Source organism: Corvus brachyrhynchos, unplaced genomic scaffold (assembly GCF_000691975.1).
Source record: "Corvus brachyrhynchos isolate BGI_N302 unplaced genomic scaffold, ASM69197v1 scaffold130, whole genome shotgun sequence".
NCBI classification, from domain to species: Eukaryota; Metazoa; Chordata; class Aves; order Passeriformes; family Corvidae; genus Corvus; species Corvus brachyrhynchos.
The window spans coordinates 590,609-602,464 of record NW_008236193.1 but is presented as its reverse complement, the minus strand read 5'-3'; the positions used below and the strand labels follow the sequence as shown (position 1 = coordinate 602,464).

Sequence of the window (11,856 nt, the reverse complement as noted above, 5' to 3'; positions counted from 1 at the left end):
CTCCCCTGCTGCCCACTCTGTGGCTCAGCCCAGCACAGGGGGTGTTTCTGGGGTCAGTGCCCATGGCCGGGGCAGGTTGAGCCTCTCACCACCAACACCCCCAAGTCCTTCTCCCCAGGGCTGCTCTCCCTGAGTTCATCCCCCAGGCTGTGCTCAGGGCCCTGCTTGCTGTGTGGAGGCCGGGCTGGGCACCTGCCAGCTGTCCTGGCTCTGTGCCGGGTGGGAACACCTGGGATTTGGGGTCACATCAGAGCCAGGCTGTGACATGGGCTGATAGAGGGCTGTGAACTGCCTGGAGATCCTGGGGGCCTCCTGGGGAGGGGCCTCACACCTTGGAAGGGCTCCAGTCTGGGATCTCTTTCCTGCTGGACCTCAGGGATGACCCAGAACAGCCGATGTCCCTGTGCAGATCATCCTGCCCACCTTCAGAGCATCCTGGAGACACAAACCTTGGACACCCCACCCTGAGGATTACAGACTGCCCTGGTTTTCCCTGCACCGCAGAGGAAGAAATCCAGCAGCCCACTGAGAAGTGACTCGGCCAAGCTCCAAGGGACCTTCCCATCTCACACCCGGGACCAGATTTAATCAGGAAATGCAGAAAACTCTTGGGTTTTTTCCCCCACTGCCTCTTCCCTCTCTCCAGCACACATTCTGTGGCTGATGATGGCTCTGGGGCCTCCTGGACACCATCTCTGCTGAGACCAGCTCAGGACCAACACAGGCTCCGATGAAAGATGTGTCATTGATGCTGAGTTTGTTCATTGTCCAGCTGCTCAGACCCTCAGGTCCAGGAGCAGCTGGAGGCAGGGACAGGCTGGTGGGAATCCCTGATGCCGAGGGGAGATCCTTGCTGCTGCTTTCCTGCATGAAGGGGCGAGGACAGAGGGCAGGCAATGCCATGAGTGTCACAGGGACGCCACCCCGGGACAAGGCTCCTTGTCCAGCATTACCTCGTTCTCACGGAATGGCAGAATCCTGGAATATCCTGAGCTGGAAGGGACCCACAGGGATCATCAGTGCAGCCCCTGGCCCTTCTTCCCTTTCTCAGCAACAGCACCTCCAAACGCGAAGTCAGTGAGACACAGTAAACAGGGATATGTAATGAGGCCATTTTTTTACAGCCCTTTTTTTTTGGAACAGAACTCAGTTTCAAGAAGCAGAGAGTAAATAAAAAGCTGGAGGACCTGAGCAGGGTAAATCAGAGTGGCTACGCAGCTGAGCCCAAGTAAGTCCCACTGATTCCAAGGAAAACTTATTTCAGGGGAGGGAGGTTTTCCAGCCGCACCCCCACCTCATCCCCTCCGCACTGCCATCCCTCCGGGCCCTGCCGGCTGCTGCCTGACTCCGGCACTTCATTAGCACCAATTTGCTCCCGTCACGTTAAGTGGTGCTGACTCGGAGAGAGGAGTGAGGAGAACGGAGCAGCCTCGAGCACTCCCAGGGCTCCCGTGTCCGGCCCTGCCTCACACCAGCAGCTGGGCCGGTCCCCGGCAGCAGCTCCCGATGGCCGTGGGCTCCACTGGAACAATGGAAGCAGCAGATCCTGGTCCAACGAAAGGCCTGGAAAGGGAGGAAATAGGACAAATGGGGGGAAGCGACTTTCCAGCAAAGCCATGAGCTGATCTCGGCTCCCCTGGGTGATGGGGAGGGCCCGGCAGGGCACCGGGTCTGCCTTTACAAAGGTGGCTGGAAAAGCAAGTGGAAAATGAAACCCCTGCAGAAAGGACATGCTTTTAACAACAAACTCACCTCTTTAAGTCATGTGAAACCATTTCGGTGTCCCTGAGAGGGGTTTGGTGCCAGAACAGCTCACCTGGAAAGGACAAGAATAAAAGCAGGGCAAATGTGGAGGGATGGAGCCAAGCGCAGCTGCAGCAGCCACAGCTCCTTTGTATCCCTTCAGCCGCCCTCAGACCAGGCAAACCCGTCTGCTTCAGTGCTGCGAAAGCTGAAAATGCCGCCCGTGGAAGAACAGGCCAAGCTTGAGAAGTGCAGGAGAGGAAATGAGGTGTCCTGGGGGCTCTTCTGCGTGTTGGGGCGGCTCTGATGATCCCAAATCGGGAAGACACACGACCCCCATCTCGGGAAGGAGGACGGAAGGCTTGTGCTTTCCTCTCCCCTCCTGTCCCTCCAGGTGCCAACCCCTGGGAGCCCCGGGGCTGTGGGCAGTGTGTGGGGTGGTCGGTGTGGGCGGCTGGCAGAACCTCGCAGCCCCGTCCGGGTGGATCAGAGCTGCTCCCTGCGATGAGCCACCGAAACCCTCGGCGTGGGAAGGGCAGGGAAGAGAAGGGAAGCGCAGGCGGCAGCGCTTTGTCTCATCTCATCTCGTCTCATCTCATCTCGTCTCATCTCATCTCATCTCCTCGTTTGCAGCGTTCAGAGGAAGATTTAATTTGCTGGGCTCGGGGAAGCGGCTCCCCCTGCAGCGCTGGCTGCATACCAATGACCAGGGGCTCTCCTCGTCCTCCCCGGGCTGCCAGGGGAAGCCTGGCCCCACCGAGGCGGGGACACGTGGCACGGGGACACGTGTGGGGCTGGCAGCTCGGGCTGGGCCGTGCCGTTCCTGCCCAGCAGGGCTGGGAGGCTCTGCAGAGGCATCGCAGCTCCTGACCGCCTCTCTCGGACTCTGAATGGCCTCTGAGCTCTTTTTTTCACTGCGGAGTGGCTCAGATGCTGTTGGGACCATGGCACCCAAAATTCCCCACAAGTTTTGGAGCCCAGAAGGTGCTTTTTTTTATCATGTGCTGCTGAAAACAGGGGGATCCCAGGAATGGGCACTGCAGGGCAGGCTCTGCTCAGGTCATTCTGTGGTTGACACCACATCTGTGTGTTTGTCTGTGTTTGGAACCAAATGGGGTTTCAGAAAAAAAAAAAAAAAAAAGAAAGGCAAAAAGAAAGTTGAAGTTTGTTTTTTTGAGCGCTTTTCCTTTGTTCTGTACTGCTCTGCCTGTCCTGTCAGCATCGTGTCCTCCCAGCTGGAGAAAATCTGAATTTCTGCTGGAGACCCCTCTTTGTGACAAATCTCGTTGGGCTCTTTTCCTACAGTGCAAAGAGAAGTCAAACCAAGCTCTCAGAGCTGCCCCAGCACCCCGGCACTGTGCACCAAAGTGGTTCTGGTTTGGAGATCAAGCTCCCTGATGTCTGCTCCAGGCTCTGCTCCAGCTTTGGGGGAGCAGATGCCCTGAGGTTCACTCCGACCCTGTGTGAGGCACTGGGCTCACCCCTGTTTGCTGGGAGCTGGAGCTCCCAGAACCTTCCAGAACAGTGGGGTGGGGGCTGAACCAGAAACACCCAGCCCCCTTCTCTGGGAAGGGGAGTGACATCACAGAACCGTGGAATTGTTAAGGCTGGAAAAGACCTCTTAGATCAAGTCCAGCCATCAACACAGCACCACTCCCATGTTCCCCACTGAAACAGGTCCCCAGGTGCCACATCCGCACCTTTTTTGAACACTTCCAGGGATGGTGACTCCACCATTTCCCTGGGCACCCTGTGCCAGGGCTGGGCAACCTTTCCCATGAAGAAATTTTCCCTAATATCCAATCTATACCTTCTCTGGTGCAACTTGAGGTCATTTCCTCCTATCATTTGTTATTTGGGAGAAGAGACCGACCCCCACCTGGCTACACCCTCCTTTCAGATCCCTCTGCCTCTTCAAGGAGAGGAGGAAACTGAGGCAGTCCAGGGGCTGGACCCGTCTTGAAGGCGTGGAGAGAAGCCAGATTTGCTCAGGGCCCATTTCCCACCCGGTGCCCACCAGTGGCATCAGCTCATCCCACCTTTGCCCCAGGGAAACCTGTTCCAACCTGGCCAACCACATCCAGGTTCCCCCTCTCCATCCCTTCCTCCACCTCCCTCTGAGCCCATAAACGCTCCTCGGTCCCCTTCCACCCCTGGGAGATGATTTGACAAGGAGAAAAAGAGAGAAACTGGTGGTTTTTGTGAGGTTTTTTTCTCCCCTAACCTTGCTTACAGCCAGCGCACCGGCTCTGAAAGCCCCTGGCTGTCTTTTGTGATTTCAACAAATCACCAGCACTTAAGCAAAGTGGGCAGAAAATTACAGGTTGTATTGCAAGTGAATGGAGAGGGAGAGCACGCTGGGGCCGAAAAACAGAGGTTTGTGGGTGTAATAGAGCAAGCAGGGACTGGCAGGCTGCGGAAGCCTGCAAAGCCATCAGGTATTAGTTAAATGCTTAGCGGGGTTCACGCTGCGAGGCATAATCACAGCTCCTGAGCAGCAGCCATTTGATTGTCTCTATTATGTCCCCTCTGAAATGATTTGGGAGATGTTTCGCTCGGAGCTGTCAAGGTTAAGTCAAGGAAAACGTGCTCCCTCTGACGTGAGGCTCCCGGGAGGCAGAAACCCTCGGCAGAGTCCTCCGGGGAGGAGGGTGGGATGCCTCTGCTTCTGGAGCTCTTTCCTCCTGCTTTCCCTGCCCGAGGTTCCTCCTTGTCTTTGCTCCCTGTGGTTTTCCCACAGCCAGGTCAGAGCTGCCTTAGGGATGGGATTGTTTGGATTGCGTGCCTGGCGTGTGGAAGGATCCATGCTGTCACCCCATTCCACTGCGTCTGGCCTCCCCTCCTTGTGACTTCTGGGCTCCTTGGTTGGGTTTGGAGGGCATGAAATGAGCTGGGGAGAGGTGGAGGGAGGAGAAAACCCCCATTGCGGGTGAGCCCAACCCATTATTGGCCAACAGAGCATCCCCCGGCCATGGGAGACCTCAATCCATCTCTGCCACGGTTGGTCCTGGTACTGCCAGGGTCCTCTGTGCCCCAGGAGGAGCAGGACAAGCCCAGGAATAAATCCTGCAGAGGCAGGGCTGGAAATGACCCCATCCCCACCGACCACAGCTGAGCCCAGACAGCCAGGAAGGACATGATGGAAAAACAACATTAAGCCAAGGTTGGGTTGTTTGGATCTTAGGACTTGGGGGAAAAAGGGATTTTGAAGCACAAAGAAAACACCTCACCCATGGCTGATCTGGGTGGGAGTCAGAGCCGTGCCCCTGGCTGCCCCTCGTCCCTGGCTGCCTGCGGGGACATGGGGACGGCCACCGCCAGCCTGCCTGGGAAAGCAGCGCCCAGGGGATGGGGAATGGGAAAAAGATCCTCCGTTGAGGGGTTGATGGCTGCCGTAAATAGATCTGAGCAGCGTCCCCATCGATCGCTGCTGTGCGGAGCTGTAATTAGATTGAGCTGGGGGAGAGGGGTGTTGGGCTGCGTCAGCAGAAAGGGAAATTAATAAATAAACAAACGAGCACAGGAAATGTGGGATGCGGCCGCCGGCGGCAGCGCAGGCCAAAAATAACCCAAAATACCAGGGGGCTCAGGGGTGGGGAGGGGGATGTCACCTGTGCCTGAGCAATGGCACCGGGTTTGCTGCAGGAGCCCAGTTTCACCAGCAAGGCCCTGATGGTTTGTGTTTGCCTCGGAGCTCGGGGTTGTTATGGGAGCCTGGGTTGTAACAATCACTCCTAAAAATGGGATGGGGGTTGGAATGTGAGGCTGGAAAGCTGAAAGGCTGAATCTCAGGCTGGCGGCCCAGCACTGTGGTGGGAGTGGGTGCCAGCAGGCAGGAGAGCCAGAGGACAGGGTGGATTGCCAGGGTGACAGCTGGGTCACATCCACAGGTCCCGTGGGGATGTGGGGGACATTCCAAGCACCATCCTGCAGGGCAAAAGCCCTGTGGATGGAGTGTGAGGAGCCCACCATGGACACAGGAGGAGCTGAGCGTGCCATGGGTGCCGGGAGGGCGCGGGGAGGGTGGGCGAGGGGCACAAGTGTGGGGGGAATTTTTCTGTTTGTTGTTTGGCTTGGGGGGGAAGTTTGGGGAGGGTCTTTTTTTTTTAAATTCATTTCCTGGGGAAAAAAGTCAAATTTTCTATAAAGGCTTTTTTTGTTTGTTCTTTTTGCAAGCATCTGATGGTCATAGGGTAGGTTTCCACATTCTCTGCTGGCTGTTTGAGTAAGGTACCCCTGGGACAGGGTCCCCTGGCATCACTCAGAGTGTCCCTTTGTTCCTTTGCAGCCAAACCTGCCCGGGGGGGGAGAAGGGGAGGGGAAGGTTCTCCACTGGCTGTACCAGGGGTGGCTGATTCGGACAGAGAGTGGTTGGTTGTGTCCAGCTCGGTGCCTCCCATCCCCTACCCCAGTGGGAGCAGAACTGGTGGCTTCCAGCACCACGTGGGGACAGGGCCAGGAGCGAGCCCAGCAGCTGGGACACAGAGCTAAATCTGCTGGATAAGCTGTCTGCTTCACTGAGCTCCAGATTTGCCCAGCTCTGGGTGGAAGGGGTGGACATCATCCTCTCTCAGGTGATGTGGAGAGGGCTTGTAGGGGCAGCCAGCTGAGGAACTACAGGAGGAGGAGATTGCTTGTGTTCTAGTGAGGAAGACATGACTCCAAACATCCTCCCACTCCTCCTAGGCTACACACGGCCGCCCCTTGGGCTGTGGAGGTGTGTTGGGAGAGCAGGAAGGTGTTCAGCCCATGGGGAATACCTGTTGTGTGCTGCCCCATCCCTGCAGCGTTTCTGCCTTGGCCTCCAGTCCCTCCAGGCTCTGTGCTTGGAGCTTGGAACTTGCTTTGACCCCTCCAGGCCAAAGAGGCTCCTGCAGGTGCCTGAGAGAAGCCAGTTGAAATCTGCCACCCAGACAGCAAATATCTCAAGGGACCTGCGCCCTCCCTGCAAAATCCTCCAGAAGATCTGAACCGAGAAATCCCAAAGGCTGAAAACTGCTGCTGCCCTGGGCAAGAGCAGGACTTCCCCTGGCCCACGGTTTGCTCACTCTTTTCGGAGCTTCCTAGGAGGAAATGCTTTGTTCCCAGCCGTGTAGGGTCAGATCCATGCCCTGCCTTGCCTGTGGCATCACAGGTTCCTGCAGTTCCGTGTCTGGTTGAGTCCCGAGCATTCAAGTCCGTGAGCACCCACATCAAACCTCGACAGCTTCAGGGCCGACCCTGCTTTGAGCAGGGACTGGATCAGCTGCCTGCACCATTCCATAGTTTTCTAGGAAAACACCATAGCAAAGGTCCCCTTGCCCCACCTCTTCCACCAACAGTGTGCTTGATATCCCCACAGTTAAAATTCATTTATTTCTTTATTTAACTCACTCCCCCCTCTGCCCTCATGCAGTGGGGTGGGGTCAGGGGGGCTTTCCTGGCTCTCGCTGTCCTTCCCCACATGACATCCCCTCTGTGTTGACCTTTGGCTTGGGCCAAACCTGTAGGGAAGGCTTTTAATTCGATGCTGACAAATGTGCCCGAGGATCTGGTAGCAAAGGGGAGACAGAATTTCCTAATTTCCTGGAGCCTCCAGTGACTCAGGCAGGAAAACCCCTTCCCAGAGCAGGTGCATCCATGATCGGTCCTTCCAAGCTGGTGCTGTGGGATGTGGAGGCTGCAGAGTGACCTTTCCATAATGTCCCTGTCCCCGGCTCTTCCCTGCACTTCCGAGCTGGCAGCTGGATGGGGTGGCCAAGAGACACCGGGTCCCTGAGTCCTCCAGGGAGACCCACAGAGGTGATGAGGAGGCGAGTGAGACCGTGCTGAGGGAGGCCGATGGATTTGGGGATGGATCCCGGTAGCCAGTCTCTGTGAGCAGAGCAGTCCTGGGCTTTCCTCAGTCTCTAGTCCCAGGGTCAGCTGCAGATGCTGACACTTCTCCTGGCCTTCCCCTGGGCTTTTGTCACACCGGTGTCACAAGAGGCCACTGTCCCATCTCAGCAGGCGCTCAGGTGCACAGGGAGGAAGAGGAGGGAGCGGTGGGACACGAGCCAGCGAGTTTCCTGGAGGGAAGGGCCTGGATTTCGGGAGGCAGCCGGGCAGCCTGCACGCGGGCCAGGGTGGGGAGCCCCAGTTAACAGCCCTGTTCTCTCTCTTGAACGCCTGCAGCTTGCAAACGCAAGGAGCAGGAGCAGCAGAAGGACCGGAGCCTGCAGCCCAAGAAGCAGCGCCTGGTCTTCACGGACCTGCAGCGCCGCACCCTGATCGCCATCTTCAAGGAGAACAAGCGCCCGTCCAAGGAGATGCAGATGACCATCTCCCAGCAGCTGGGCCTGGAGCTCAACACCGTCAGCAACTTCTTCATGAACGCCCGCCGGCGGTGCATGAACCGCTGGCAGGAGGAGCCGGGCGCCAACCCCGGGGTCCCCTCGTCATCTACAAGCACTTTCTCCAAAGCATGATGTCCCCCAGCCCTCCCTGCCCCTTCCTGGATGTCCCCCTCATGACAAAGCCAACCCCAGACTCACACGCATGGCCTGACCGGGGTGGGTGCTTTTGGGGTGGGTCCATCAGCCTCCCAAACCCTCAGCCGGGTGTCACCCATGGATGGGCCTCGGGCCACCTCCTGCTGCCACCTTGTGCTGCCACATCCTGCCAGCTCGTGGAGCAGGGACAGGGTTTGTGACCAGGGCAGCTCCGTCTCCAGGAGGGCTCAGAGGAAACCCTTGTGGAGCAAGGGGTGGCGTGGGATGGAGGGAGGGAGCGAGGCTCTGTTTGGAAGGAAGCATCCCTGGTCCCTGGGGATCACAGAGCCTTGTCTTCACCTGCCCACGAAGGTTTTTGGGGAGAGGGGCCCATCCTGACCTCTCGCCCAACCTTGATCTCTGTCACAGCCATCCTTACAGCTCCCACAGGGGAGGGGTAAAGGTGGGGGTGACACAAGGAGTGCTGTCATGGGCTGGGTTCTGGCACAACCCCACTGGACCAGGGCCAAACCTGCCGCGGTTCAAAGCAGGCTGAGCAGGGAAAGTGCTCCTGGTGTGCCTGGAGGCCTCCCGGGCTGCTGCCAGGGCTGTGGTTGCTGGAGGTTTTCCCCTGCTGAGGTGCAGTGGGTTCCCCAAGGCAGCCAGACCCTCTGTGCCATCGCCACGTGGCACTTCTGTCCCTTGAGGGTTTTGGAAACCTGGCTGAGGACATTCCTGCACCCCTCATATCCTCTATGGGCACCTTCCTCTGATCCCCCCAGGACCCTCCCAGGAGCACCCACACCCCAGGCCCCTCACACACTCGCAGCCCTCGACCCACGAGAGCGCCCCGGCCCCAGATCCCTCCCGGAGAAGCTCCACGGCGAAGGATTCCCCTCCTGCCTCCACGGACCCGAGCACCCCCGTCCCGAGGGGACCCCAGCTGCTCCGCGCCACCCGGCGCCCCAGCAGGTCAGAGAAGCACATTTTAGCTACAGAAATCGGGTATTTAAAAATAACAATTGTTCGAAAGGAGACGGGAGGAGAGACTTGGAGAGAAGGATCTGATCTTTCCTGGTGACTGGCTCCACCTTTCACCTCTGCATTTCTGGTTCACTTTTCGGCTGAGGAATGGACACAGACAAAGCAGATTTGTTGGCTTTGCATCTCGCCCCATCCGCCCCTCGACACACACTCTTGTCCCCTCCCATCCCCCCTCTTCATCTCTGTTACCAAAGAAATTACAAAACCAAAAACCCAATGACAACAACCAAAAAAAAATTCCCTCCTGGGAACCAACATTGGTGCATGGTGGGAAAAGAAAAATCCGAGGGATCTGGTGGCGAAATCCAGCCCTGGGTGTGAGAAGGGGGAAAACTCCCCGACAAGATTGAAAGGGAAAAAAACCACCCCTCTGAAAAAAAGGAATAACAACCGAAACCACAACCAAACAAGCTCAGCAAAGACCGGCAACTTACCAAAAAGACACCAGATTTTTTTTTTTTTTTTGTGCCAATTAACAACCTGCCTTAAACGCGGATTTCTGGAGCAATGGTACTTAGCTTCAAAGGGATCGTTTCCTCCGAGCTCTCAATGGTGACTTGTGCCATATAAAAAAGCAATCACGAGGCCAAACCCTTACAATCAGCCCTCTCCCAGCCCCCCGAGGGCTCCGAGGAGCAGGAGGTGCCGCTGGGGACGGGGAAGGGCTGGGAGAGGCTTGGGGATGAAGGGGGAGGCAAGGTCCCCTTCTTCCCCCACCACTTGGGGAAAATATCCTCCAAAACCAACCATCAACGAAGAAAAAGGGATACTCTTGAATTTATGCGGGTAAAAAGTACCATCTGTGTTCTAGCGCTATGGTTTCTTCGATTCACTTTACTTTGAGAGTGATCAGTTGTGTTACAGGAAGGCACCTTGTTGAAAAGAAGGAAAAAAGAAAAGAAAAGAAACGAGACGAGAAGAAAAGGGTATGTGTTCACCAAAAAAAAACCCCACAAAACCAAAAAAAAAAAACAAACCAAAACCAAAATCCACCCCAAAAAAAAGAGGAAAGAAAGGACGAAAGAATGAAGAGAGAAAGAAAAAAAGCCCTGCACACGAAGCCCTGAGCAGGCAGGGTCAGAGGACGTCTTGAACCAAAGAGCTCCTGGGGTAGGTGGGCGGTGGAGGGGCTGGGGGGTGTCAGACTGGACACGGTCACACCAAACTGAACCAATGCATTGCTGGACAGAGGGCGGGAGAGAGGGATCGGAGAGAGGGAAGAGCAGGAAGGGGCGGGTGCCGCAGCGTATTTTGCCAACCAGAACCCAAAACCTAATGGGAATCTCATCCCCCCAGGACCCCGCTCCCCGCCACTGATTTTTTCCCCTGATGTTGTTTCTTCGTCTTGTCGTGACGTGGTGACGATGGTGGTGGATTCCTGAACCCCATCGAGTAGTATTCAAGGGCTGAAAAGCCAGGAAGGGGGCCTTGGTTTGGGAAGTGAAAAACACAACAGGAAAAAAAAAAAAAAAAAGGAAAAAAAGGAAAAGAAAGAAAAACAAAAAAAAAGAAAAAGAAAAAAAAAGAGTAAATGCCACAGGCCCTCAAGGATGCAAAGACATTTCTAGTGAGAACCCGAGACTAAAGGCTACCTCACTTGAGTTTTCAATTTCTGTGATTTGAAAATCACGTCTGATACCAAAGATTTTGTTGCCTTGTCTGGTCTGTGCTGGAAACGCCACTTTCCCTGCTCCCCGTGGCCAGCCCCCCCCAGAGCCCCTGGCCACCCCCAGCCCCAGCCCCAGCCCTGTCGAGTCCCCAGAGAGCGAGGGAGGAGGCGAGCGAGCGACTCCGGGATGGCAGCGTGGTAGATGAGTGCCTTTTTCTTGTACCAAAGGTGTGTGGCCATTTCTTTGCTCCTCTGCTTTGATCCTAAAGACTCACTATTACCTCAGCTCTCCACAGGGACAAATTCCCACAGCTCTCGTAGTCTTTGGGTGTTGGGATGAAGGAAAGAAGCCCAACACTTGTCCTAATTGAAGAGGAAACATCCCCCTCGCTGAGGGAAAGGTGCTGGTTCCCCGGCATGTCCCCCCTCTCTGATGTCCCTGTGTCCCCCAGCCTGGTCCCCAGGGTCCCTCCCTCCAGCCCCTCTTGCCCCAGGAGCACAGACCTGGTGTCCAGAGACGCTGCTCCCAGGGAAAGGCTTTGCTCCGTGTCCTTCTCCAGCCTCTCGGTGCTGCAACCCTGCAGAAGCCCACGGGGTGACCAAGTGAGTTTCCTCAAGAGGTGACCAAGTGAGTTTCCTCACAAGGTGACCAAGTGAGTTTCCTCAAGAGGTGACCAAGTGAGTTTCCTCACAAGGTGACCAAGTGATTTTCCTCACAAGGTGACCAAGTGAGTTTCCTCACGGGGTGTTTTTGCTTCACGCAGCTCAGATTCGGGCTTCAGTTCCCGCTTTTGGTAGCACAGCTCGTGGCATTTCTGTTTGGACAGATGAAGGCAGGAGCCATGGAAAGCTTCACCAAACTCGTCCTCCAAACTCTTCCTTTAGGGAATGGGCTGGAGCTGCGAATCCTTTCAGTAGGAGCTGTTTCCAGGTCCCCAAAGGGGCGTTTTTGGCTCACTGGGGAGGGTCTCTGCAGCCCCGTCTGCTCCATTCTGTCCCTTGGCTTCAGCA

At 56.3% G+C, this 11,856-nt stretch overlaps 2 protein-coding genes and 1 long non-coding RNA gene across 3 annotated transcripts in view; 1 reads left to right on the top strand and 2 right to left on the bottom strand.

Annotated features, from left to right (window-relative positions):
- Window positions 1-11,850, top strand: part of ONECUT3 (one cut homeobox 3) — a gene marked incomplete at its 5' end in the record, with an annotated part of 25,247 nt that extends 13,397 nt beyond the window's left edge. Inside the window, one exon of the mRNA XM_017738947.1 lies at window positions 7,897-11,850. Coding sequence (XP_017594436.1) covers window positions 7,897-8,189 — 293 coding nt within the window. The remainder of the gene's footprint in view (window positions 1-7,896) is intronic.
- On the bottom strand, window positions 555-2,724 carry LOC108447931. Its single transcript, XR_001863646.1, has 3 exons — window positions 1,753-2,724; window positions 1,295-1,563; window positions 555-993 (listed from the first exon to the last, which is right to left on the bottom strand). It is a non-coding gene; the product is annotated as an uncharacterized LOC108447931 (long non-coding RNA).
- Window positions 11,559-11,856, bottom strand: part of ATP8B3 (ATPase phospholipid transporting 8B3) — a 23,202-nt gene continuing 22,904 nt past the window's right edge. Inside the window, exon 28 of the mRNA XM_017738937.1 lies at window positions 11,559-11,724. Coding sequence (XP_017594426.1) covers window positions 11,559-11,724 — 166 coding nt within the window. The remainder of the gene's footprint in view (window positions 11,725-11,856) is intronic.